At 38.2% G+C, this 26,464-nt stretch overlaps 1 protein-coding gene across 1 annotated transcript in view; it reads left to right on the top strand.

Annotated features, from left to right (window-relative positions):
* The window catches only part of lrba (LPS-responsive vesicle trafficking, beach and anchor containing), a 121,318-nt gene that overhangs the window by 24,058 nt on the left and 70,796 nt on the right, over nt 1-26,464 (top strand). The window contains exons 2-21 of the mRNA XM_014020673.1: nt 4,175-4,406; nt 5,515-5,615; nt 6,206-6,301; nt 7,608-7,729; nt 8,398-8,524; nt 8,989-9,108; nt 9,373-9,519; nt 10,399-10,596; nt 11,676-11,809; nt 12,451-12,559; nt 12,752-12,904; nt 13,411-13,579; nt 14,259-14,338; nt 14,628-14,690; nt 14,952-15,049; nt 15,196-15,288; nt 16,172-16,280; nt 16,555-16,636; nt 19,000-19,123; nt 19,217-19,409. Coding sequence (XP_013876127.1) covers nt 4,175-4,406; nt 5,515-5,615; nt 6,206-6,301; nt 7,608-7,729; nt 8,398-8,524; nt 8,989-9,108; nt 9,373-9,519; nt 10,399-10,596; nt 11,676-11,809; nt 12,451-12,559; nt 12,752-12,904; nt 13,411-13,579; nt 14,259-14,338; nt 14,628-14,690; nt 14,952-15,049; nt 15,196-15,288; nt 16,172-16,280; nt 16,555-16,636; nt 19,000-19,123; nt 19,217-19,409 — 2,550 coding nt within the window. The remainder of the gene's footprint in view (nt 1-4,174; nt 4,407-5,514; nt 5,616-6,205; nt 6,302-7,607; nt 7,730-8,397; nt 8,525-8,988; nt 9,109-9,372; nt 9,520-10,398; nt 10,597-11,675; nt 11,810-12,450; nt 12,560-12,751; nt 12,905-13,410; nt 13,580-14,258; nt 14,339-14,627; nt 14,691-14,951; nt 15,050-15,195; nt 15,289-16,171; nt 16,281-16,554; nt 16,637-18,999; nt 19,124-19,216; nt 19,410-26,464) is intronic.

The following is a 26,464-nucleotide window of genomic DNA, read 5'->3' as shown; positions in this document are numbered from 1 at the left end:
GCCTGTAACTGAAAATATAGATGGAGGACAACAGAGCTGCTTCATGGAAGAAGAACCTCAGCTTAGCCTGTTTTAGTTAAAAAAATTATAAAAACTAAACAGCCTACAGTATTTTTACAGTCTTTATTTTACAATTAAAATATATGTTTATTAAATAAAGTCTAATGTTACAACTAATCATGGATCCCTTTAAGAACAAGTGAAAGAGGGGCCTGTGGAGTTACAATGAGGAAGAATTCAGGCAAAAGAGTTGCAGTTCTTCTTTATGTAGACCCCAGCTGAATGATTTAAATGTGAAAAGGAATAATTTGAAAGCATATGTCCCCTTTAAAGTCATTCATAAGCTCGCCACCTGTCATTTCATACCCACTTCAAACCACAGCTTGTCTGCCCTGCCCACTTTGTACCCACTTTTGTCCACTTCATACCCACCAAGCATATCTGCTCCAATACTGATGATTTAATCTACTGTACGATTTCAGTTGAAGATCAGCAGATTTGGACTAGGTTTATTGTTGTGTTTTCAGCATGGTTAGACCTAGGTAATTTGGGCAGTGGAATGCGGTGGAGTGGGGAATTGACCAGCATTTGTTAAAATCGCACAAACCCTGCAAAACATTAGGTTGTGAGGGAGCAACAGAAAATAAATTGCTGAATAATGCATGCACACAATTAAATATTAATCCAAAGAAAAATGAGGGTCCTAAAGTTGGGTGTCTGTAGTAAACAAAGACACACAGATAAGTATTTTTTTGTGTATGATAAACTGACATCTTTTTATTTTTATGTTCTGATAAACTCATTAGTGGACAATACATAAAAAGGGAGATTAATAGAGCTACACTGGTTGCGGTGACGGGGAGGCAGAATGTTTAGATATCAACAGACAGTCCCTCACACCATGAGATGATTTAACAAGGTCATTTTTCATTTAATTGTCACCTCAGACTCATTCCTGTTTGCAAAGAGTGACAAAATGGGTCCAAATATAGCCCCATTATCCTTGAATGGGTGCCAGGTGTATGTCACTGCAATGTGCCATCCGTATTCTAGCCCCCGCTGTGTCATTCCTTGGTCAGCTGAACCTGATGGATGGATGACTCATGTACAGTGTCAGGCTCCTAAATCACTAACTCTGGTAAAATGGCTCCTAGAGCTCAGTAATGACATTTGGAGACATTCACCACCATGTTTCTACAAGAGGTGTATGATTTATAGCCAAGTTGGTAAGAGTCAGACATGGAAGCATTCTAAATGCCATCTGTTTTTGTTCCTATACACTGATTTTATTTGACGTTTGGCATTTGGAAGATATTTTGACCACAGTTTTATTTTCTTTGTTTATTCCCAAGAGTGACTTGCTGTGTGTCGGACCACTTTTGTCATGTTTAGTTATTCTTGTGGAGATTAAAGGCCTGTTTAAATTGTATAAGATCATCTAAATTGTGGTTGATTTGCTCTTGCTGAGATCAGTCTGCAGAGCAGCTCATACTCAAAACTTACATTTATGTCTACAGCAAGCGTCGCAGAGTACACATCATTGCTGAGCAAATAATGAAAAGTCAAGTGTAAGAAAAGTTAATAAATAATGATCCTCATCATTTTTCATGATTATGCAACATTGCCCTCCACATATTTTGAAAATGTTTCATTGAGGATGGAATTTCTCCTCTATTAAATCCTGTACCAGAACTGGATCTGGCTCTTCAGTTGCCATTTTTTAAAATAATTGTTAGCATATTTACATACCTTGAGTTGACTGCATTTGTAGTAAATATTGGTATTGTTGTTCTACATGTTAACACAAAAATTGCAATTCACAAAAGAGATGGAAGTGAGCCCTGTGCATTTAACTGGGAGCATCAATGTTTTTACGTAGCATGAAATAATAATGGGACAGCTAGACAGAGTGGTTATGGGAGTCATCCTGAAACTGGTGGGTTGCCGGTTCAATCCTCTGTTCCATCTGTCTCAGTCGTTGTGTCCTTGGGCAAGACACTTCACGTTCATTGCCTGCTGGTGGTGGTCAGATTGCCTGGTGGTGGCGGTGCATGGTAGACTCATCTCTTGTCAGTGTGTCCCAGGCCAGCGGTGGCTACAGTGTAGCTTGCCACCATCAGTGTGTGAATGTGTTAAAATAGGTGAACGCCTGAAGTGTAAATCACTTTGGAGTCTGTAGGGACTTCATAAAGTGCCATATAAATTCAAACCATTTACCATATACATGTCTGGGTTAGTGGAAAGTACAGATTAGAGTGGTTAACACTGTAAGTCTCCTATTGTTACTTCCTCTCATTCTTGAAGATTTTGCAGCTTCATTTACCTTCTTTACTATCGTTCCTGTAGTACCCACTCCACTTAATGGAACATTTTCTGTTTATTGTGTCAAATCATATTGTTTTCACACTGCGCCAGACTGATAACCCAGGGCGACTGTCAGATGTTTTTATTTTTATTTTTGTTCAGTCACACTTAATTGATTCTAAACATGACAGCCTCTTTTGGCTAAATAAATTTGATACAAGCACTGTTATTTTCTTTATCTTTTTCTATTAGGCAGGGTTCAATAATAAAATTGTCATCAGAACTATTATAAAGAGACAAACGATGACATTTATGGCTCATACGTTTTTCTGCAGACAACACAGAACATCATTTCTTTGCTATGAGATAACCATTCCACCCCACTGCCCTTGAATGGTCTTCAGCTGGAAATCTCATCTGAGGGTGACTGACATAACATTTGTTTTCTCAAAGCAGAATATAAAACAGTCATTTAGGATAATAGCTGATGCCACGCTTATATGTTTAAAAAACATGAAATGAAATGGGATCGACCGATGTCAGCACAGCAGGGTTCCTGTGGATCCTTAAAAAGTCTTAAAAGGCATTGAATTCATCAAGCCAAAAAATTAAGGCCTTAATTAGCCTTAAAATGTCTTAAATCAATGTTTCAGAGGTCCTAAAATACTAAAATAATTGGTAACATTTTTTTATTTTTAAAAATAATTTACCAATTGCCTCTTGCAGCTTGTTTTGTGTTAAAATAAACATTTGGGTAAAATTGTCGCTGTGACATTTTTTTTTAATTTGTGTTTATTGTGAAGTTGGTCTTAAATTTAATTTCAAGTGGCATTAAAGAGGGCTTAATGTCATAAATTTAACTTGCCTTAAACTGTAGGGACCTTGGCACAGGGTGGAGCTGCAGTGACTGTTTCAGGACTTGCGACCTGTTCTGGCTTGGATTGCACAAAATCGTATCGTGTCCAGTAAATCACCAGGAAAAACTGTCAACAATTAATATTTGTTCATTTGTTTAATTTATTTATTGTGCAATTACTGCAATCAGTGCCAAATGCAGATGATGTTTTTTCACACTCTCACGATCAGGCGTGCCCAATGGTGGAAGGCAGCATGAAGAAGCTAACTCTAACACCTGACCATACACATTTGTTTAATCACCTGAAACACAGACATAAACGGGAGAACGAGGGCAGCCAGAAAATGCAGACCAAGGCCACAACAATGTCATCTATTATTCGTCAAATTAGTTGCTATCGGCTAAACACTATGGTTAATTGTGATACATTTTTAAGCTGTTGTTGCCCAACCATAGTCCTGGCGTGGACCCTGCCTCTCGCACAGTGACTGCTGGAGATAGGCACTAGCTCCCTGATATCTAGAAATGAGAATCTGGTAAAGAAAACGGACGATTTGATGCCTGCACAAGGTTCAAAACACAACAAAACCCTTTGTGTTCTCTCAAATACAACCTTTAAATGAATCAACACCCTGAGTTGTGTCTGGCAGGTTGTGTCAGATGCTGTTAGTTTTCTAAAGTCACCTGCAGGATCAACAGACCTCTGAAATCTCTTCCAAATGTTTGTGTCTGTCTGACTTGGTTACTCAGACATGACTGCGTGTGTTTGGCACATCTTGTTTATCACTGCGCTCAAAGGTTATCTCAAGAAGTTGATTTCTCCGACAGACTTGAAGATACTCTGACAGCTGAACTTTTTATATGCTGTCATCTTATTGTTTTTGAAAAGTTTACACATTATTACAGTAGATGTTTTTTTTATTTCTTTTGCAAATTTTCCTTCATATGTCTCTGTCTCCCTCTCATCCGATCACACTTTTCCTTTTTTTCTTTTCTCTTTCTTTGTTTCTCCAGCTGGTCGGCGGTCAGTTTGACCTTGAGATGAACTTCATCATCCAGGAGCCAGAGAGCATTGTGTGCATGGTGGAGCTCTTGGAGAAGTGCGAGCCAAACTGTCAGGCCGAGATTTGGAGCATCTTCACGGCCATCCTCAAGAAAAGCGTTCGTAACCTGCAGGCATGCACTGAAGTGGGGCTCATCCAGCAGGTGCTCCAGCGTATAACCACAGCTGACAGCATGATTGCAGGTACTGGGAACGTTCTCGTCTAGAAAATGTGTTGACACCGTGTGAAATGGTGAAAAGAGCCCATTTCTTTTAGCACCGATCTAAATGGGTGCAAAACTCCCATTTAGATTTTTGTTTCCTACTAGCCAGACTCGTGACCTACACAGTAATTTTAGACTTCTGTGTAGCAGGAAGTGGTACTTCTCTAGTGATGGCACCTGAAAAGGACAAAAAGAGAAATCACACTGTAACTGTGGGTAGAAAAAGGTTTTTTTTTTATCGAGGGCAAGAGATGACTGGAAACATTGTTTTCAGAATCAGATTCTTACGTTGGGAAGGAATGTTAAGACCGAGGACTGAATGTGTCACTGAGTTTCACAATTGTTTTTATCAACTCATAGTGTGTACAATTGGTGTAAGCAAGTATGCTAAACTTTCCACAAAAGACAGGAGAGTTAAAGTCAAGTGCAGCTTAAAATAATTTCAGCTAAAATAAATTGATAAAGGACTTTCTTAAATCCATTTTGGCTCTCTCATTTTTGTGTTTGCAAAACGCTGGCTACATGCAGAATTGTGTTCATCTAGTCAATAACTCCAGACTACTTCTTATAATTGTTTTGTTGCACATAGGTTGGTTTGGTTTGGTTGTGCAGCACTGACTGAGTTGTCCTGTACATTCTCAGTCTCATGTCTCAGCAGTGTGTTGCGCAGCTGCAAATTGGGATGAAGCAATTCTCGGCTCAGTGAACTGTTTTCTAGCTAGAACATCACTGGCCTTGAGCACTTGAGCAGTAAAGCCAGGCTGGCACAGTCCAGCAGTTATTAGGAAGTTTAAAGAATTGTGTACAAGACGTGTTATCTTGAGTATATGTCCACTAAACATAGGTGATATGTTTCTATTTGAAAACAAATCTTAAAGATGAACATTTCTCCAGCCATAAAGTTAGAATACATTTGCAAACATTTTGGCATTTACTGAAATAGCTCAACGTTTCGTTAATAGCTCAGTCATTTTAACCCCTCTTTTGTCTGAAAAATTCAATCACTTTAACTCATTAGTAGTTCAATCAACCCTGTAATCTTCTCTCTGTGTGTAACGTGTGGCTCTTGTCCTGTATGCTTTTTCCAGACCTGCTGGTGGACATGTTAGGTGTGCTCGCCAGCTACAGCATCACTGTGAAAGAGCTGAAGCTTTTCTTCAGCAAGCTCCAAGGAGAAAAAAGCCAGTGGGTGAGTCAGAGTCATAACACAACCGTCCCTTTTGGTAGCTAACACTTGCGTGAGTAATGCATCAAAAACACAGGTTGTACCTCTTGTTACGGTTGAGCTAGGTCATGTGATACCAAAGATCCTGAGAAATGCTGCATTATTTATACTAGGTTGTTTGAAAGCTTCTAGACAAATTTGGAGTTAGTTAAATTTTTTTCCTCTTAGCACTATAGCAGTGCAATTCCCCCAAAATTACAGCAGTATTTACATTTATTAAAAAAAAAAAAAAAAAAAAAAACCCAAATAGCACTGATAGTTTGACAAAGTGAGTAAAATAATGATTCTAATACATTAATCATCGACTCTGTCAGAAAATAGTTCGTTTGTATTTAGACTTTTAGTTACATTTCTTAAAAAAGAAAAAAAAAGAAAATGTCTTATGTAAAATTAAACAAGTTGTAGCCATATTCAAGAGTTATAATTTGGAGCTTTCTTTAATAGTTTGATCTCTGCCTGCATGCATTGTAAGTGCATAACATGCAGCTGGTATTTTTACCATATATCACTATAGCAGCTCAAAATACTTAATTTTCTGCATGTTTTTTCCTCAGCCACATCATGCGGTGAAGCTTTTGTCAATTCTGAAGTACATGGCGCACAGACACGGCCCTGACTCATTCTTCAGCTTTCCAGGAAAAAATGCAGCTGTGAGTACAATAAATAATGCCACAAATTTTCATTAACATTTCCACATACATAATGAGCTTTTTGGCATGGATGTTAGTTAGTGGCTACCCTCCATTGATGGACTACATAATTTATATTGTCACTGCCTAACAATTCATCCATCAGTAGCTTCCACGGTTTAAAACGATTATAAGTGAACCGCCAATGGGTTTAGGGAAAAGTTCTTGCCTTTTGTCCATATTGAAACATATTTCCCACTAATGATAATGATGAAAAAGAAGTTCTCGGTTCTGAATTTCCATCAGACTAAGTGCTGTCCGAGCTGCAGTAAAACTGAGACCCCTTCCCAGACTCAAACCATGGTGCTCAAAGAAACTCTTGTGAACTGTCAGAAAAATTAGGTGTCCTGGAGCCTTCTCTCTGATGATGGCATTCTCAATTCTCTTAAAGAATAATTTGCGCCTGACTGCATTTTTCACGTAGGAAATATTTTTGTTCACCCACGCAGTCACGTTTTTTTGACAACTTTGGCTGTACTTTACCTTCCAAACACTTGCTTTATTAAAGCTGTCTGTAGTTTTCTGTGCTTTAAAAGCTGGTCTTTAGTTTTAGTTTCATTGCAGTGAAACATTACAGAAACACTGTGTTGCTGATGCACAAATGGTTGCCACATACACTGAAGTTGCGCTGTTGATTTTTCCTCTTCCTGCCACAAAGTGTGTTGTGGTGTGGCGCGGTTTTACTGACAAAAAGCTTTTGTTATATACTAATGTATATGTTTTCTTTTAAATGAACTGATTTTACCTGTAATAAACGGTCAGTCTTTCATTCATCATTGACAGATCCTGCTTGACTTGCACACAGACGCGTTATCAGGTCATTCGTTATCACAACAGGGTATCTCACAGGAAGTCGCCTCTGCCTGAGTGTAAACTTTCCCCCATTGATATATCAAGTTAGGCCTTTTTTAACTCATCTGTGTTTCTGTGGGCTCTTGGCCGTGTGTGTGTAACCTTTTGCTGATGAGATTGTGGTTTATTTAAGATGCAGAATGCTGCCTTGTGGGATTAGGTTGGTTTTTTTTATCTGTAATTCTCAGCAGTAAGTTATTGCGACTACCTGTCCTTGTATTCTGATAACGAATATACAAAATTTAGAGGACACACACACCGACAAAAATAAATATATATGTGCTTTTGCTTTCTGTTTACTATTGAAATGACTGCCTGACTGTATAGGCAAATGATTTTTCAAACATAATAATAAAAATAAACCTTGCATCAGCATTCCACATGTTGCTTCCTGTCTGTGTTGTTTTCTCCACAGGCGATAGCTCTGCCCCCTGTTGCAAGATGGCCATATCAGAATGGATTTACATTCCACACGTGGCTCCGAATGGACCCTCTCAACAACATCAATGCAGACAAAGACAAGCCTTATATGTACTGGTATGCATTACTGCCAATAACAGGAGCATCAGTTTTGAACTTGTGAATTGAAATTAGGTTTTTGAAAGTCAAATTATGTGCTTTCGTCGTGCAGCTGTCCTTTTTGCTAATGGTAGGTGCAAACCTTTGCAATGCAGGTAACACAAAAAGAGAGGAATTGCATGTTTGAAACTGGAGCACTGTACCGCACAAGTGCAGCATCCAGCGTCACAGATGAAAAACCATCGTGACTTCCCCTTCATTTCTTCTTTTCAGTTGTTTCCTCTTTGAGGGCATGGTTAAACAAACCTTCTGATCCTTTCTTAAGACCAGTAAGGATCCATTGGAGCCTCTGTTTAAAAAATAACCAAGAGAGTCAGCTTAAGATTTGTCTAAGAAAAATTGCAATCAAAGCTCTTCAGTCTTGTGCCCCTTTTTCGTAAAGGATTAATTAGCTAAATCACATGCAAGGGTTCCATCTCACCGGGAGTGTGAGCAAAAGTATCTGTGAAGATAAAAACATAATTGGGAGCCATCTTAATCCTCCTGATGATCCTTTTAAAGTCTATTATTTATTGGACACTATTGGTGTTCCTCTTTAATGTAGCACAAGCACACAAAAACTCCCACAGCCACGAAATCTGAGCGTTTGTGTTTTCCCTTCATGTTTTTTTTCTCCCCTCTTCCAGTTTCCGCACCAACAAAGGCATGGGTTACTCTGCACACTTTGTGGGCGGCTGTTTGATAGTGACCTCATTAAAATCAAAGGGCAAAGGTTTCCAGCACTGTGTAAAGTACGACTTCAAACCACAGAAGGTACGTAAAGGAAGCAGACAAATCACAAACTTGTGGTTACAAAACAACCAATCCATATAAATAGATTATAACTCTGATTTTTTTTTGGAAGGGGAAACAGAGCTAGAAGAAGGAGGAATTAGATTAGTGGGGGAAGAGGATTATCTAAAAACCCTGTCCCCTTTAGTCACAGCACCCTCTGAAGACCATTAGAGTCAGAGAGATCCTCCAGTCTGTGGGCAGTTTGATACTTTCTCTTTCTTGCCCAGGGATAAAAGCATCTTTATACACCAGCTATTCTCAGCAGGGTGGAAAAAGCTAAGTTTAGCTGATTTTACACGCTATATTTGACACAAATTTAGTTTATTAAAAAATTCATGTAGGTGAGATCATACCTTGAGGGGATTAGAAGCCTGATGTAGGCTAATTAAGTTCACACAGATTTCTCCTAATGATGCTTTTTTGTTTTTTTGTTGTTGTTGCAGTGGTACATGGTGACTCTCGTCCACACCTACAACCGCTGGAAAAACAGTGAAATTAGCTGCTATGTGAACGGAGAACTGGCTTCCTTTGGAGACATCGCCTGGTTTGTCAACACCAGCGATGTAAGCTGCAATGTTTTGAAAACATTTACGTTCGCATTTTTAAAAAAAATACGCAGTTGTTTGTGGATTTGATTGCTTTACGCTGTAAAATTTTCTCATTTGTAACACTGCTGATTCATCACTGACGTTGTCAAGTTTGCTTCAATTGTGATTTGCTTTTTTGTTCTTTCCTGCTTTTGTTAATTTGTTCCTCCTTTCATGTATACTTTTCAGTTTTTATTTACTTGTTATAAATGCCATCACCCTTTAATCTGCCTCCCGCAGACATTTGACAAGTGTTTCCTGGGATCGTCTGAGACGGCGGATGTGAATCGTGTGTTCTGTGGGCAGATGGGGGCAGTTTATCTGTTTTCAGAAGCTCTCAGCGCTGCTCAGATCTTGGCCATCTATCAGCTGGGTCCAGGCTACCAGGTTGGAAAACACAACCGTTTTAGTACACTTACAAGATTATCACTACAATACAAAAGAATCTGACTGATTCAAGTAGAGGAAACTGACTTGAGCAGAAAACAAAATTAGAAGACCTGGTGAAGGAAGTGGTTAAAACAGAAGACTGAAATAAACTTACTGATTAAAAAAATTAGAGGAGTTTTCTAAATTTTGTCTTGTAAAGCAAAATGTATTTTTTTGAACAAAGCTAGAAGGTTAGCTGTATCGCTGTGGTTCTGGTTGTGGCGGTTGATGAACCATTATTTACTTCTTTGTGGCCTGTGTGTTCTGTGAAAACACTGTTCTGGCAGCTTATCTTGCACAAAGCCATAAATAGGAGGCTCTTTGACCTTTAACCCGTTGCCTGAAGCGGTCACAGGAGAAATTTCCTAAAAGAAATGGTGGAAACACTGTTTTCAAATTAATTTAAAACCCTAGAAGATTTAGTGAAAGCCTGAGCATTTTCATCAAGTGTTGTAAAGATCCAGTGGTTGTAGATTAGAATGTCAATCAAAAGTTGCTCTTTGCTGCTCATTGTTATTAAAATTACAAATTAAGTATAGAAACCATGTTTTTTTTCTGTAGATACTGAATTAGAGGAATGCTGCTCTTCATGTGGAAACTAAAATAAGAACAGCTGTATTTTTGAGAGGGAAATGCTTTAAGTTAAACATTTATAAATCAAGTTCTTGCTCTTAGAGTAAACACTGATGTTCTGTTAATGCTTATTCACATTAAGATTTTGGAGGTTATTGATTGTAACATTTTATTTTGGGCACTAGTTTATAAATTTTATTATACACAGAACATATTTTTAGCTCTCTCTCTGAGTTTTTCCACTTTTTTTGTCTCGTTGCACAGGGCACATTCAAGCACAGAGCCGAGAGCGACTTGTTGTTCGCGGAGCACCACAAGACCTTACTGTACGACGGCAAGCTGTCCTCGTGCATCGCCTTCACTTATAACCCCCGCGCCACAGACGCCCAGCTCTGCCTCGAGTCTTCCCCCAAAGACAACCCCTCGATTTTTGTCCACTCACCACATGCACTCATGCTGCAGGTAATCAGTGGGACTTTTTTTAGCTTGTACATAACAGGAACCATTTCTCAGAATAAAGTTTGTATTGCATATGCATGCTATTTATTTTTTCATGGGAACCTGATGTCTCCATTTAAAGAATGTACACCTTCCCCTACTTCCTACTGTCCTTTTTGTTTGCTTCTTTATGCATATTTTTCATGAACATAGAGAGCGGTTCAACTGGTATTTTTATTTTTTAGGTCTCATTCAGGCTAAAAAAAAAAAGAAGTAGGTGATGAAATAAAAAAAATTCGTGTTTTGCTTGAAAATTGTCTAACCACACAAACAGTATATTAACACAATTCTTGGAAACTTAAAAACCACACAAGCAGTTTATATCTCATTTCTTTCTCAGGCATAGATTACATTTTTTATGCCTTTAAAAAATATAAAAAAGGACTGTTTTGTTGATGAGGGAGGCTTTGCAGCCACAAAAACTTGCACTATGCTCGTTCTACCACACAGATATTTACACACAGTGTGAAATATGAATGAATATGTGACCTATATTTGCAGCTTTGCTCGGCCACGCTCACATTTTAATCTCATAAAAATAGAAGTTTTTTTATTTTAATCCAGTGTTGGTGTCACACCGTACAACACAGACACCATTTCATTCAAGAGTGCCAAACATTATGAATAGTTTTTGCTTTACTTTTATTGAGGTTGCTCCTTATGAACAAGTAGTTAGAAAAATGTCAAACAGTCTCACAACTTAAACACTTAAACCACCAAATTATTCATTTATTTTAAATGTGTTGATTTGCAGAATTTGTTTATTACACATTATTCTATCACAATAAATGNTTTTTTTAAGTGGACGTTCACATTATTCATATATTTTAAATGTAACCTCCATTAGACTCCAGTGTGAACTCTACATGGAATTAATGCAACGTACACACTTAAACCACCAAATTATTCATTTATTTTAAATGTGTTGATTTGCAGAATTTGTTTATTACACATTATTCTATCACAATAAATGTTTAGTTTTTTTTTTTTTTGCAAAAAGAAATTGGGCAATGAAAACTAACTGTATTTGTGTGTTTCTGCAGGACGTGAAGGCTGTAGTGACTCACTCAGTCCAGAGTGGCATCCACTCCATCGGAGGTGTTCAGGTCCTCTTCCCTCTGTTTGCACAGCTGGATTATTGCCAGCCCTCCAGCCAAGAGCTGGACACCTCTGTTTGGTAAGGCCAGATAATGTGGGAGTACTCTGAGCAACAAGCAGTCAGGAGGGTTTACTGCAACATTAAACTGATTCTACTTGACATTTAAAACTCAGCGTTCAGTTTCCTAGTTGACTGTTTGTAGAGTGTTAAATGTGCAAGAACCATTTGGATACTGTGGCCTAAAAAACAAGTTTAACCAGTTGAATTATATGGATTTGATCTTTTTTTCTTTTCTTTTTTTTGGGTGTGTGTGAAGAAATGTAGTTTAATTCTACCGCTCATCTTACAAATAAGAAATGTTTATTGAGATGCTTTAGAGGGGTAGAAAAGCTACATTTATGATATGTTTAAATGTTCTCATTTGTATTTCAGTGTTTTCTCTGCTTACTGTATGCTCACACACTTCAATCATCTAATGGTAAATTTTAGTGACGTGAAATGTCACATTGGAGCCATCTTAACTTTGAAGCGCAGTGTAGTTGTATCAGCTGCCCTCAAGGTGACGCTGACTAAAATCTGCTCTCACCGCTATTTAGGGACACGACACCCTCATTCAGTCACACTTCATACCGGATGTATGTTTGATAGTTGGGGCTTTGTCAGCAGCTTACCCAGATTATTGTCACTGTCTGACTCGCTGTCCGTCTCTCGCCCGACAGCTGCACTTTGCTGTCCTTCGTGATGGAGCTCCTGAAGAACTCGGTGGCGATGCAGGAGCAGGTCCTGGCCTGCAAAGGCTTCCTCGTCATTGGCTACAGTTTGGAGAAGGTGAGGTAGTAATAATCTCTTAATGACCCCAGCTCAGAAATGAGGCGGCGCTCCTTTTCTGACCCCTTTTGGAGGTCACCTCTGGCGTGTGTGCTTGTTAAGCAGAAGAGGAGCTCTTCCTCTTCTTCCTTTTCACACGTCCTTCACATCACATGAAGATTATTTCCTCTTTCCCCCTTCTCTGTGCTCCAGTCGTCCAAGGTGCATGTGACGCGGCCCGTCCTGGACATTGTTCTGGCCTTTTCCAGATACCTTAGCAACTTGCAGAACGGTATCTTGTTGCTCAAGCAGCTTTGTGACCACATTCTGTTCAACCCTGCCATCTGGATCCATGCCCCAGCCAAGGTAACCTGAAACCCCTGAAAGGCCTTTTTCTTTTTATACTTATTTTTTAATTGAACTTTTCTTTGAACAGTTACAGTGAAGAGGTATCAACATGTTTACCTCCTTATGCAATGGTTCATTTTTAATGTCCTTATTGTCCGGTAGTGAAAGTGGTGTCCTATTTTTGCGAAAAAATTGTCCTTTTTGCAGTCTCAGCCCTGCAACCTTTTTATAAAGATAAAGGATTGATTTGCAATTTTAAACAGATCACACATAAAGTAAATCATAGAAATTCCAAATTAAGAAGCTAAGTTTTAAATAATAAGAATTAAAAATATAGTTTCACTTCATATCTAATATGAGGTACTATAAAACTACTTGTGTATCGGGGCTTGCAAAGGTAAGCACGCAAAAAAAAAGTTACCCTTTAAAAAAGCACTTAAAGCAGCTCTTATGTAAGAGCGGGCCGGACCGCCTGTTGCCCATCCCTGACATGGACTGATTTGCGTTTGCCTTTACCTGCGCAGGTGCAGCTCACACTCTACACCTACTTGGCGACCGAGTTCATCAGCACAGTGACCATCTACAACGCAGTTCGCAGGGTCGGCACAGTTCTCCAAATCATGCATACACTAAAATACTACTACTGGGTAGTCAACCCTCAGGATCGCAGTGGAATCGCACCCAAAGGTCTTGGTAAGATTGTGAACAAACTTTATTCGTAATGTTCCAAAAATAATTGATCTGGATCACTTTTCATGTCACATCATTGATCGCCATAGTTGCATTTTTGTACATGCATTTAATTCTCTTAATTCTCTGTTCCCAATGTTGCTTCTGTTTATTGAGGTTTGCAGACACAACCAATTTTTGCTACATATTGATTTTTTTTAAAGACACTGAAAATAAATTATCACTTTGTTAAGGATTAATTTATAAGAGCTGTAGACACCCTCTATAAAGTTGTAGAACAGCCTCATTTTTTTATTTCATGAATTGATATTTAATTAGCTCAAGTATGAACAACTTGAATGTGGACAAAAGTTAGTGCTCGTTTGATTATTTTGGGTTTTTGTTCATTCAAGTTGAGGTCTGGACTTTGTCTCAGCCATTGCAATATCTTATTTAGGTTAAGAACCAGACAATATGTATATTTTTTTCTCTATACTGACAACTTTAATCTAAAAGTCACAATAACTAGTTTTTGCATGCAGATATGATCATGGTAATGCACAAATACACATTTACACGTTGCACTGATGATGTTCCTGTTCTCAGGTTAAAATAAAAAAAAGGGATTGAATATTGATATATTCTTTTGCATAATTATTTACCACATTTAGGTGATGTTATATGTTTTTTTTCTGGTTTTCAGATGGTCCAAGACCAAATCAGAAGGAGATGCTCTCTTTACGAGCCTTTCTGCTCCTGTTTGTCAAGCAGCTCATAATAAAGGTAAGCTTATGTCACAAAAATCTTTTGCTTTTTTAGGAACCTCATTTAAAATGGAATGTGAACTAAAATATGATACTGTTGGGAATGTGTGTTTAATGATAGGATTGTACATGTTTTTATGGTTGATCATATTTACCAATAAAAAAATGCTTAAAATGTACTTAATTTTTTTTCATGGATGTCTAACATATATGCTTGGATACACAGTTAATTAGTAGTTTTAAAACTTTATCTGTAGAGAGCAGCCAGTTTAGTGAATATATGGTTTATTTGTGCCTTCATGTTGCAGGATCATGGAGTGAAGGAAGATGAGCTGCAGAGCATCCTGAACTACCTCTTGACCATGCATGAGGTAGGCCTGGAAACTCCTGCTTATGCAGAGAAAAACATCACCACCAGATGGCAACATAATACTGCTACTGTGTGCTTTTCTTCCTTCCTGACCTTTAAATGTGTTTCCTGTAAACATTTCACGAGAGGCAGAAAAAACATTTTATTCGTTTTGTTTTTATTTTTCCATATCCACCACTTGTTAGGTTCTGACAGAAGTGGGTTTGTTTAAGTTGAAATTATGTTTAGTAAATCAATCACACAGATCTGTTTGTTTTTACAGGATGAGAATCTCATGGATGTCCTGCAGTTGTTGGTTGCTCTGATGTCTGAACATCCTGGCTCTATGATCCAGGCCTTTGACCAGCGGAATGGAATTCGGTAATTATAAACTTTTCCCATTTTTGTTAACTGCTTGCTTATGCTTTCAGTGAAATCTTTGCTAATCTGCTCGTCATCATGTGGTTTTGAAGTGTGATTTGTTTTATTTTTAATGTGATGTTTGATTATTATTATTTGAACCACAGTGTGATCTACAAGCTTTTGGCTTCACAAAATGAAGGAGTAAGAGTCCAAACACTGAAGGTCATGGGCTACTTTCTCAAGAACCTATTACCAAAGTGAGTATCTCAATTCTTTTTTTCGCATTATCCAAGGTTGTAGTAGTAATGTGTACCTTAAGAAAAGTAGGGTTGTTTATTGGCAAGAATTTGTTGACATATGATACAGGTCACAATTCAGTATTGAAATATATTGTGATACTATAAGCAAGGTGAAATATTGCCATTTTCTTCTTCCAGAGGATTCCAGATAAAAAATAAATAAGATAAAAAAATTTCAGTATAAAGAGCACACCATTCAATCCATGCATAAAATCTGATTAACTCAGTTTATTTTTATGCAATCAGTCAAACGCTGAGCAACAGTGAGAACTGCATTTTTATTTCACGTTTCTTACAACATCCATTTATCTGCCAACTAGTGGTCAAAGACTAAATTACAACACAATAATGAACCACTGGCACGATATTTTACATTTGTAACTTTAATTAAAAAATCCAAATATTGCTTTTAAGAACAGATATTGCAATATTTAAATGTATTGATATTTTCTTACACCCCTAAACAAAAGTACATGTAACAACTGGTTGGTCTTATTAGTATTCAGCTCAAGTTTCTGCTCTCAGTCATGTGTCTAAATGTTTTTGGTGCACTCTCAAACCCAACCAAACAAATAGAAAAAACTGAACTGCTATTTTTAGTCTTAAATTTTACTTAATTCTTATGATTTTAAAAGGGAAAATTGCATAAATGACATTATTTGTTACAAAACCGATATGCATGATGCACGTTACAAAATATTGCAAGATGTAACCAAAAATTATACGGCTTACAAAAAAGGTTTTGACATAGGTGCTGTCTTCTATATCAAAATATACTAAAATTTACTAATTTATAATATAATATAACAATGCTTACTGCTCTTTTTACCACCCCGATCAGGAGGAAATCGGAGGTCATGCTGAGTCACGGCCTGTTCTCCCTGCTGACTGAACGCCTGACGCTTCACTCCGGCCAGTTCACCATGACGACCTACAATGTGCTGTATGAGGTCAGTCCACCCGCGCTGACTCTCTTGACTAAAGAGCAGAACTGAAAACAATAATAAAACACAGAAGCAGTACGTTTAGCTGCTGCCTCTTCTTGTGTACGTGTCCTGCTGAATTTAGTCTCTGTGAAAATGTAATTATCCACATGAAATACTAAAGCAGCGGAACTGAATTTGGACAACCTTAAAATAAATGCGACAGCGAAACATAAACATAGTTCAGTATTTTCTCTTAGTTATTGTTCAGAGTAACATTTATGACTGTGTCCCCTGGTAGATTCTTACAGAGCAGATCTGCACTCAAGTGATCCATAAACAACATCCGGACCCCGACTCCACTGTGAAGATCCTCAACCCACGTAAGTGCCTCCCTCGCGCCACTTTGCTCTCCTAAATCATCCGCTGCAATGTACCCCGTGCATACCTACAGCTCCATGCTGCAGGAGGGTAATCCCTGTGGAACTGAGCGATCGCTGTGTACCTTCCAGCAAAAAAAAATTAAATTAAATAAAAAACTTCAGCCAGGGAGTACGTATACTTACTAATGAACCTCAAAAAGAAAACATAGCGACTCAAAACCTTTTTATCTGGTTGTTTTATTAAGGCACTGAGTTTTTATTTGTATTTTTTCCCAGAAATAATGGTAACACTTTCTTTTACGGTACCCTTATTGCCATGTAATTACAAAGTAATAAAAAAGGTAATTAAATGTAATTACTACCTTATTACCATGTAATTACGTGGTAATTAGGGTACAGTTTTACTATGTAATTAATTGTCTGCAGTAATTTAGCACTTACTTGGTAATGAATTACGGTTCACTATGTAACACCTAAATAAGTAGTAGGTAATTTAGCCAGTTTTAAAGTTATATTTTATTGCAATTAACCACTAACCCCAAAATGTAGTTGCATTCTTTTGGTTATAAATACTGTATAGTGTTGAGTTACTATTGAATAGTAATTTGATTGTAGTTACCCAATAAATGTAGTTTTACTAACAGTAGTTTTTCTTTTGTACCCTAATTACCACATAATTACATGATAATGAGGTAGTAATTACAATTTATTACCTTGTAATTACATGGTAATAAGGGTACCATAAAATTAAGCGTTACCAAAAATCTAAATCATATTCAGACAAATGAACACATTTCAGCCTTAGCTTATAATTAATGCTGAACTTGCTGTATACTTGATTTAATTTTATTTTTACAATCAGTTGTATGTGTGATGAAACACTCTTATTTTATTATTTTACTAAATTATAAAAAAATCCTTTTCTATTTCAGTATTTATGGCACATTTTAAATATAAATACATGTGCATACAATCATCTGTGTTTTCTGTCACATCATGTGATTCCAAATTTCAGATAATCTGTTTATTTCATAAATATTTCATACCGGTTTGCATGCCACTTTTCCTTTCAAACACAGCAACATACCATCCAGAAACAATAACCTTGATCTTTGTTGACATCCCATGTTTGGATGTGATTATTTGCGTCCAGTTTCACATCACGCCAGCACGTTTCTTTTTCCCGTGTTGCCATTTTCAGTATTCTTACCAAATAAGAAAACTCTCTCTATATGTTGTTGCTTCCAGACGTGCGCATGCACCGTCTCCACACACATGTGCAAAACAGCTTTAATCAATTTGAAATTCAAGAGCTTGCTGTAATCACAACCAAGGTTTACTTCCAACCAGCCTTAATCTGACAAGGTCTCGCTGTAGTCACACACTGATTATCTCGAGCCTTTATTGTGTTAAAAACTCTCCTGCCCAGCCATCCTAGACAGGCGGTTTGTGTGTGTATATGTATCATAGGAACCTTGTCGGGGTTTGTGAACGTGCGCTCATGCTACGGAACGCAGAGCTGTGGTCTGTTTCTCCTTTGCTGTGTATTCTCCTGATTTAATCTGCGACAAACTCCCAAAATGGCCCCCTGATTGCAGTCTTTAGTAACGTCAGAGCCAATCAAACAAACCGAGGAAGTAGCGTTTCCCTCAAATTAACTTTAAGGGGAGGGGGGGTGTGGGGGGTAGCAAATGGAAAAAAAAAAAGACGGGAATAGGTCATCCCTCCATCCTCATACCCCGTACATGCTGGGGTAATTTTCTGGCGGTGAAGGTTCAGCGACTCATAATTTGAGCGACTAAGGCGTAGAAACAACACAACTGTCTGCTGGGGTGGGTGGACGGGCGGCATCGGTTAGCATCAAGGTCTTAAAAAAAAAAAGACAAGCGAAACCCAAACCCCACCATCTCTCCGCTCAAAGCAAATGCACGCTGACACCGTCTAGATAATTCATCCAAACAGTCAGTCTCTTTGGTTTAACCGAAGCCGTTGAGAAGTGTCTTCGGCTCTGGCTCACTCGTTTCAAACGCTACCAAAACCATTACAGTGTGATAAAGATCAATAACTAGAGCTTTTTATTTTCTTCTGTCTTCTGCACCAAATGTACTGATTTCCAGGTATGTAGAGCTTAGATAGCATGTGACACAATGATTTGCACATGTTGAGACCAATATATGGTTTAGTTTGTGATTTGTGCAGAAGGATATATAATTATTGGAAGTTTAAACATTGTAAGAATGGACTACAAAATGGGAAAAGCAGACAAAGCAGTCGGGCATTTTTCAGGCTTCATTTCCCGTTTTTTTTTCCCCCTCCACTTTTTGTAAACATCTTTTCAGAAGGGTTTTATTTTTCTGTTGCAGAAATTCTGAAGGTAATAGCTGCTCTCGTGAAGAACTCTCCCTCATCCCCTGAGAGCATGGAGGTGCGCAGGGCCTTCCTTTCAGACATGATCAAACTTTTCAATAACAGTCGAGAGAACCGCAGGTAAGAATAACAGCGTTTCATTGGACGGAGTCTCACAGGAGTCTGTGCGATGATTACTTTTTCAGCCTCTCACAGCTGTGCCCTTTGTTTCAGGAGCCTGCTGCAGTGCTCGGTGTGGCAGGAGTGGATGCTCTCTTTGTGCTTTGTCAACCCGCGAAACACAGAGGAGCAGAAAATCACAGAGATGGTGTACGCCATCTTCCGCATCCTGCTCTACCACGCCATCAAATACGAGTGGGGCGGTTGGCGCGTCTGGGTGGACACCCTGTCCATCACCCACTCCAAGGTCAGAGCGCTCATTACATCCACACACTCCTCAAACAGACGCACAAAAAAAAAACAATGTTAAACTATTTTTTTTAAAGTACAACACATTTTTATGTCGAAATTTTGCTCCTCTTTGTTTTATCTCGTACACACTCTAGGATTTTGCTGCAATATTTCCCACCTAAACACTCAACACGTAACTGTAACCATAACCATAACCAGCCTCCTCAGTTAGTTTCCAGCCAAACAGGAAGAACTTTTTCTGAAACACATTAGCTCTGCCACCCATGTTTTTTTTTGTTTTATCTTCGAAGCTGACAAAATCCAATTCATCAAACCAAAACCTACTAAAAATTGTTGTCTGGCCCTTTAAATTGCAGTGTAGATTATCATCATAACTGAAGCGTGCTTCTCCGTGCCCATCATGGTGATTATAATTTAAAGCTAGTTGCAGCCTAAACCAGTTGGAATGGATCCCTTCAGTCCTTCCTTTTATTTACGTAAAGGGTCTTTTTCTTTCACACCGAACAGATAAAAATAAACTCCGGGCACTTATCATTTCCAAAAGCCAAGTTCAACATTCTGCTTTAGAAATTCAATGTTGATATCAAATTACGCGACCCTGTTCCAGAGCAGTGGAATAATTGGGGTTGGTGTCAGATTGTGGTCTGGGGGCTTTTTAAGCCCTGGCAGATTGAAAGGAGAGTTAAAGAAGTGCTTGTGATATGAGACGCTGCACAGTAGCGTGTGGTGCTGTGAGGGTTACCGTCCAACAGGGGGCACAGACAGACCTCTATGGGGAAAAGCTGTGTGAGGGCAGCAGTTAACCGGGTGGTGTGTTTGTGTGTGTGTCTGGGTCTCGTGCAGTGTGTTCTGAAATTCCAGTGTCTCTGCACGCCTCCAAACGCTGTAGAAAAAAGAACAGGCAGAAAGCACAAAGAAGAGGATAAACAGTAAAGTGAATCTTCTTTTCTTCAAAGGCAACACAGCTGAAAATGACCTGGCTGCAGAATGCAGAAAGGGGCGGGGTCAGGTCATATGTCAGACCCATACCATATTTGAAAATAGCACTACTACACTCCAGGAAAAAAGGAAACACTGTTTCCTCTACTAGCCGTGGTGTTTGTTTAATTTTTTTCTCTTTTGATTATTGATTCTTGTCCATTAAAACATAACTATGAAGCAATAAATTTACAACTAAAACATTGTATGTTATTTATTTTACTTACCTCAGCAGCTGGAGCAGGCTCCACAGGATGTTGGGATGCCATGACAACAGTGTAAAAGATTCGGTTTGACAAAAATAAAAGACACTGTTTTTTTAAGTATAAAATGAAAATACAAAGATCTGTTTTTTGTTTTTCAATGTGTTTTTAAAGAGCCTGTGACATACATATCGATGAAATACAAAAAGTCAAAGAAAATATATTTATATTTAAGAAACTTGGCATAATACACATGATTTTATCTGTTATGTCACATATTTAGCATATTTTCTTTTGAATTTGGCTCAGCTAAAGTGAAACAGGAAGTGACATCAAAGGGGGACTCTTTGAGAAATATTATTTGAGCTATGACACTTTTTCATCTCCCGTATGATATTAAAATAATCTAAAGTAACACCATTTTCTTCTCTGCCGTCTGTGTTAGCCATTTTAGCAACACTCTGTTTACATTTAGACATTCCCCATTGACATCACTTCTGCTAATTCACATGCAAATATCTCAACAACTGTTCATCTCAGCAGTGTGAAATCTGTTTTACAATATGTTATCAATGCTATCTTTCCAAACATACATTCATATTTGTTGTAAAAAATTCAATGTCACAGGCACTTTAAAATGCAAAACATATGACCAAAAACTACACATGCTTCTTGAAGGAATTCGTAAGTGTTAATAGATATAGCGCCCCCTTTAATTCTGGAGTGCAATGACGCTGACCCGACCCATCCCTTTCTACATTTTGCAGCCAGGTGTGTGTGATACAGCTATTTATGTTGTAGTTTATTGAAATCATTTTTAAATGATTAAAAATATTTGTTCCACTGGGCACAAAAAAAGTAAACGTGTCAGTCTAAAATTTTGATCTTTTTTTCATCAACGTTTCCATGAGGCATTTGTTTTGACGTCTCATTTTGCAGTCATTTAGAAATTGCTTTTTGTACATGAAAGGCTGTAAATGACTTTTCCCCTCCTATAATTACACTAGCTTAATACTATTTTTTTCCCTTGGCTTCATTTCGAATGCTGTCCAAAAGAATTTTGCTCATACTCTCTATTTGTGTGTGTGTGTGTACAAAGCACCCACACTGCATGACTGCCTGTGAATTGGATAGCTGCAGCGAGCGTTAGCCACCAAGATACATGCATCTGCTTTAAAAAAGCTAAAGAAACTCAATTGCAATTTTATTGTCCCGTTTGATAGATTTGCTGCCAACTTTGTAGCACCGGAGCTGTTTGTCACTGTTGCTCTTTCCTCCCACTGCTGCAGGGCCATGCGTTTGTGTGTGTGTTCCATAGCACACGTGTGCCTATGTTTGTGTGGTTGTGAGCCACAGCCGCAATTTCTTTTTGCCCTCCGTCTCTCTTGGGTTTCTCACGAGCCCTTCTCTCAGAGCTTGCTGAATATTCATCTGCGCTATGCAAGAACAATCGGAGAAACAAATCCTCATAAATACAATCAGCCCACTGGGATTGCCTTGAAATGAAGAGCAAATATGCTTTCACACTTGCACACTATGCAAAAATACAGGAAGAAGTGAATTGCTGCCCTCTTAAAACAACATCCTTCTTATAATGGTTGGTTTAAAAACTATTTTATAAACCTTTACATTACAATACATGATTATTACAACAAAAACATTATGATTATACAGCCAGAGGTGCTACAACTTGGCTATTTTTCTTGCAAATAACCATAAAATTTAATGTAAATAACTGTAAAGTGAAATTGAGGCAATGTGAAGGTTTATAAAACAGTGCTTGCTTGAACCTCTAAAATCTTTCAGATTGTGTTTGTTTTAAACTGCAGCTATTCACTTTGGTCTTTGCTCCACTCAGACTAACAGTTAGCTCATCAATCCACCAGAACTAATTTCTTTTTCTCCAAGAGCTATCTACGACAGGTAAGATATTAAATATTCATTACCTTTCCACAGAGCTGCACTTCAAAGATTTGAACTCTTGGTTTCAGTCCTCAGGAAAAAAAACACGTCTGCACTGCTTTAAAAATAAGTCTTAGGTGACCTGGCTGTTTAAAAGCTTTGACAACCATTTGCTAATTTTGTATGTCTTTTGGAATAACAATAAAGTAGTTCATTTCATTTTTCCCCCGTTGGATAAAATAATGTATGGCTAAAATGAATAAGAGCAAACAACATTTTGTTTGTCCTGCATTGTTCTGAGTCATTAATAGCAAAGTGTCTGCATGCATGTATTGTGAATAGACAGATGTTCCTTCAGGTGGGCATGCTGACACAACAGCCCTCCCACTCTCAGCCCGCACATCCCATCCAAGGTGCCCCCTTGTGCATCTCTGAACACGAATCAGTCTGAGATCAAGGAGATTTCCAAAAGAAATAGTCTGGTGTTTGAAGGTTTCAGTGCCCTTCAGTCAACTACTGCTAGCTACTTTCATTACATGTCAGACACCCAAGAGATGAAGAGTGAAAATAAGCAAAATATTATCTATATCAAAGGATGTTTTTAAAACCTCCATTGTATTATTTATGATTGTGATTACTGAGCTATTAAACTAACAAGCACTTTTCTTTTTCAGGGGATTAAGGTTGAAGCAATGTTAAAGGGAAGGTATTATACGAAATCAACTTTTTTGAGCTTTCTTTCATGTTATAATGTCATTCTCTCATTAAAAACATTCCTAGAGTGTTGCACTCTTGTATGTTTGAGAAAATCCTTGAATATTTTATGGTAGCCATTTGGAGCTGCCTAAACACTTGCTGGTACAAAGCACCGCCTATTTGTACAAAGCTCCACACTGGAACTCTGTTTTCAGCCGAGCTCCCACCCCACAGAGCACCCCTTACGCAAAGCATTGTTGTTAAGACACAATGAAGTGGGAGACATGCTGAAGTGGGAGTGTCAAACGGTAGGAGGTTCTTATAGACAGGAAACAATTTTAAAGCATTTAGATGCAAAGTCAAACTTATTTTTTATACATTTTTATGACCACTGAAAGTAACAGTTACTTTATTGTGGTATAGAATTGAACCATTTGCCTAGAAAAGTCCTTATTACCCCCCCCCCCACACACACACACCTGTTTTTAAGTAGATAGTTAAAGAAGATAAAACAAAAATAATGCAAATTTTCACTGATTAAATCTATCCAGCACCAGACAACCTCTGATGACCAACATGTTATGAGCATCAAGTTTAAAAATTCAGCAATGTAACAAGATTTAGTTGTCTATTTGAACAGATATGAGGCAGGCCCTGTTGTAGGTCTGAATTAATGGTCTCCCTGCACTGTGATCCTCTGTAGAAATTCAGAATACAACAAAGAGAGGATCAATCGTATAATGAAACAATGCTTGAATACATACTGTAATTATGTAGCTCTATGAATGAGGAAAGCTAAACCAGTTTCAAACAGTGTTTGAAACTGGATTGGCTCTGTGGATGAGGAAAGCCAAATCAGTTTCAGTGTTTTAGAATAGGCTGTAGTGTAGCACTTTGCTTGGACTGCTCTGAAACAATTTTGGTGGGGAAAGTCACACAAGTCTTGAGTTAATCTCTTGTCCTGTAAAATCCACAGAAAACAATGTAATGGAAATCGATGTGAGGCGTTAATGCTAACCACTAAGCCATTGTTTTACCAGAATATGGTTTTGACGTTTCTCTAGAAGAGTATGTCCAAGCTCAAATTGAATGTTCAGACCAACAAAATCAGCCTTTTTTGAAAATCTTATTGCAGCCGTGAGTTCTGTGTGCACCTAGGTATCGGTGTTGACAAAAAATAAAAATAAAACATCCAGTTTTCTATTAGCACACTACTTATTCTGACAGAAGGAAATTTTAGAAAACTTATTTACATTGGATATGAAGTGATTTATGCATTTTATTTTTTTTTGTATGATCTGGCCCACTTAATACCATGTTACCTGCCACGTTAGAAAAGCCCATCATGTTTCTCTACATTACCATATTATTTTTCCATAACCCACTAAGGCCAGGCCAAGTCATTGAGTAGCCTGAAATGATATTAAATCAGTAGTGATGTCTTAGCGACCCAAGGCAATTTCTATAAGGTATATTTTAGCAAGCCTAAATGCTCTTTTAAAAACCACAGAGACATATTCTACCTCTGTCTAATGGTAACTGGATCTGTTACAGAGCCCCATTTAAGACCAGCATACATCATCCTAATGTACAGACGGCATCCTTAATCTATGATGTTATGCGCTTCACCACTTTTCTGCATAATGTCTATTGCAATGCACCCTTAATGCAGCCTTTTAATTGCTAAAAATGATAAATGTCAAATTAAGCTCAAACTAATGGGTTAGAAGGTCTTGCAGGGTGATCACTAGGAAAAAAAGGGGTAAAGGGAGAAAGAGACGGACCACTGGTGCATTTAGAGCAGACTTTGCGCTATGGATTACCAGTCACTGCTTCCCACTACAGAAGATTAATGAGCACCCGTGTAGCAGGCTAATTTAGAACAATAACGCCTAATTAATTACAAATAATCAGCTTCTCTCTCCCTCTTTCCTTTCTTCCTCTCTCAATTACTCTTTCTTTCTTCCCCTTTGCAATTTATTTTTTCCCACCCCTTTGTCATCTTCAGCTTTCGCGTTTTCTTTGTTTCATTCTCACTCTTCCTCTCTTACTTCCTCCTTCTGTCCAAATAGCCTCCGGTGAAAAATCAGCAGAGTGGGTCTAGTTTCGGCTCCCCCCACCATCCTCCTTTCCACCACAGACCCATCTTTGACTCTGTCTTTCAAGGCCAGTGATTAATGCTGGGTCTTAAATTAGGCGTGGGAGGATTTGCCGATGCTAGACACGCACTCAGCACAGCTAAAAGACACAAACTAATAGTATCTACCGCTAATCTATGACTGCTTACATGGACGGGCTCTTCCTCAAATGCCACTGCAAACCATTGTCAATATAGACTAGCAGTCTACCCATATCAGATGGGAAGACTGATAGAGGTTAATAGGTCTTTAGCAGCTGCGTATAATGAAGGATAAGTTTTAAACTGTGGCCCCGTTATCCACAAATGGTCTCAGTGGTAAGACGTGGAACTGAGTTTACAAATGAAAGGGCATTCTGAAAAAGATTTGGCATACTGTGTGTTGTGTTTGTCTTGTTTCAAAGAAACTGTCCTAAATTGTTGAAGCATGGACTTAAAACTTTGATGGATCCTTTTGGGTTGTCTAATAGTCCAACTGTAGGTCAGGGTTGCTTGGGCCATCCCCTCAGAAAATTATTATGATTGGGATCAGGAGAATTTCAAGGTCCTGTCAATACTTGACTCATCAGATCTTGTATAAGATGTTTACTGTGTTTTTTTTAAATTGCCTTCGCCAAGGGAGGAGGTAATGTTTTCAGTCGCGTATGTCTGTCTGTCTGTCTGTCTGTGGACAAAATTACTCAAAAACTCATGGACGGATTTTCATGAAAATTTCACCACAAGTGGGTATTGGCCAAAGGAACACACAATTAAATTTTGGTGATGATCCGGCTCACGATCCGGACCCAGGAACAGCCAATCAGCTTCAAGGAAGCTGACCGTAGATTTCCAATCACATCGGATCATTCGTAGATTGGTTAACCCACCGACTGTAGACATTCAATGGGATGATTGCCTGAATGCCTGAAGCAGTGCAGAAGACCAACCACGAAGCACATGGAAATAAAACTTTAGACCGAATTGTTTTTAAATCGAAAAACGTATTGTTTGAAGTTACTTTAATGTAACAACAGATCATTTTCATAATACATCGGCCTGCGCGTCCTAACAATTTTGTATTTTGTGTTTACGTTTTTGGAGCCCCCCCACCCCCACCCCCACACACACCTGTATCAGAAAGGTAAGTTAGCTAAC

This window comes from Austrofundulus limnaeus, unplaced genomic scaffold, assembly GCF_001266775.1.
Source record: "Austrofundulus limnaeus strain Quisiro unplaced genomic scaffold, Austrofundulus_limnaeus-1.0 Scaffold263, whole genome shotgun sequence".
Taxonomy (NCBI): domain Eukaryota; kingdom Metazoa; phylum Chordata; class Actinopteri; order Cyprinodontiformes; family Rivulidae; genus Austrofundulus; species Austrofundulus limnaeus.
The sequence above is the reverse complement of the archived record's forward strand: the minus strand, read 5'-3'. Positions and strand labels throughout refer to the sequence as shown.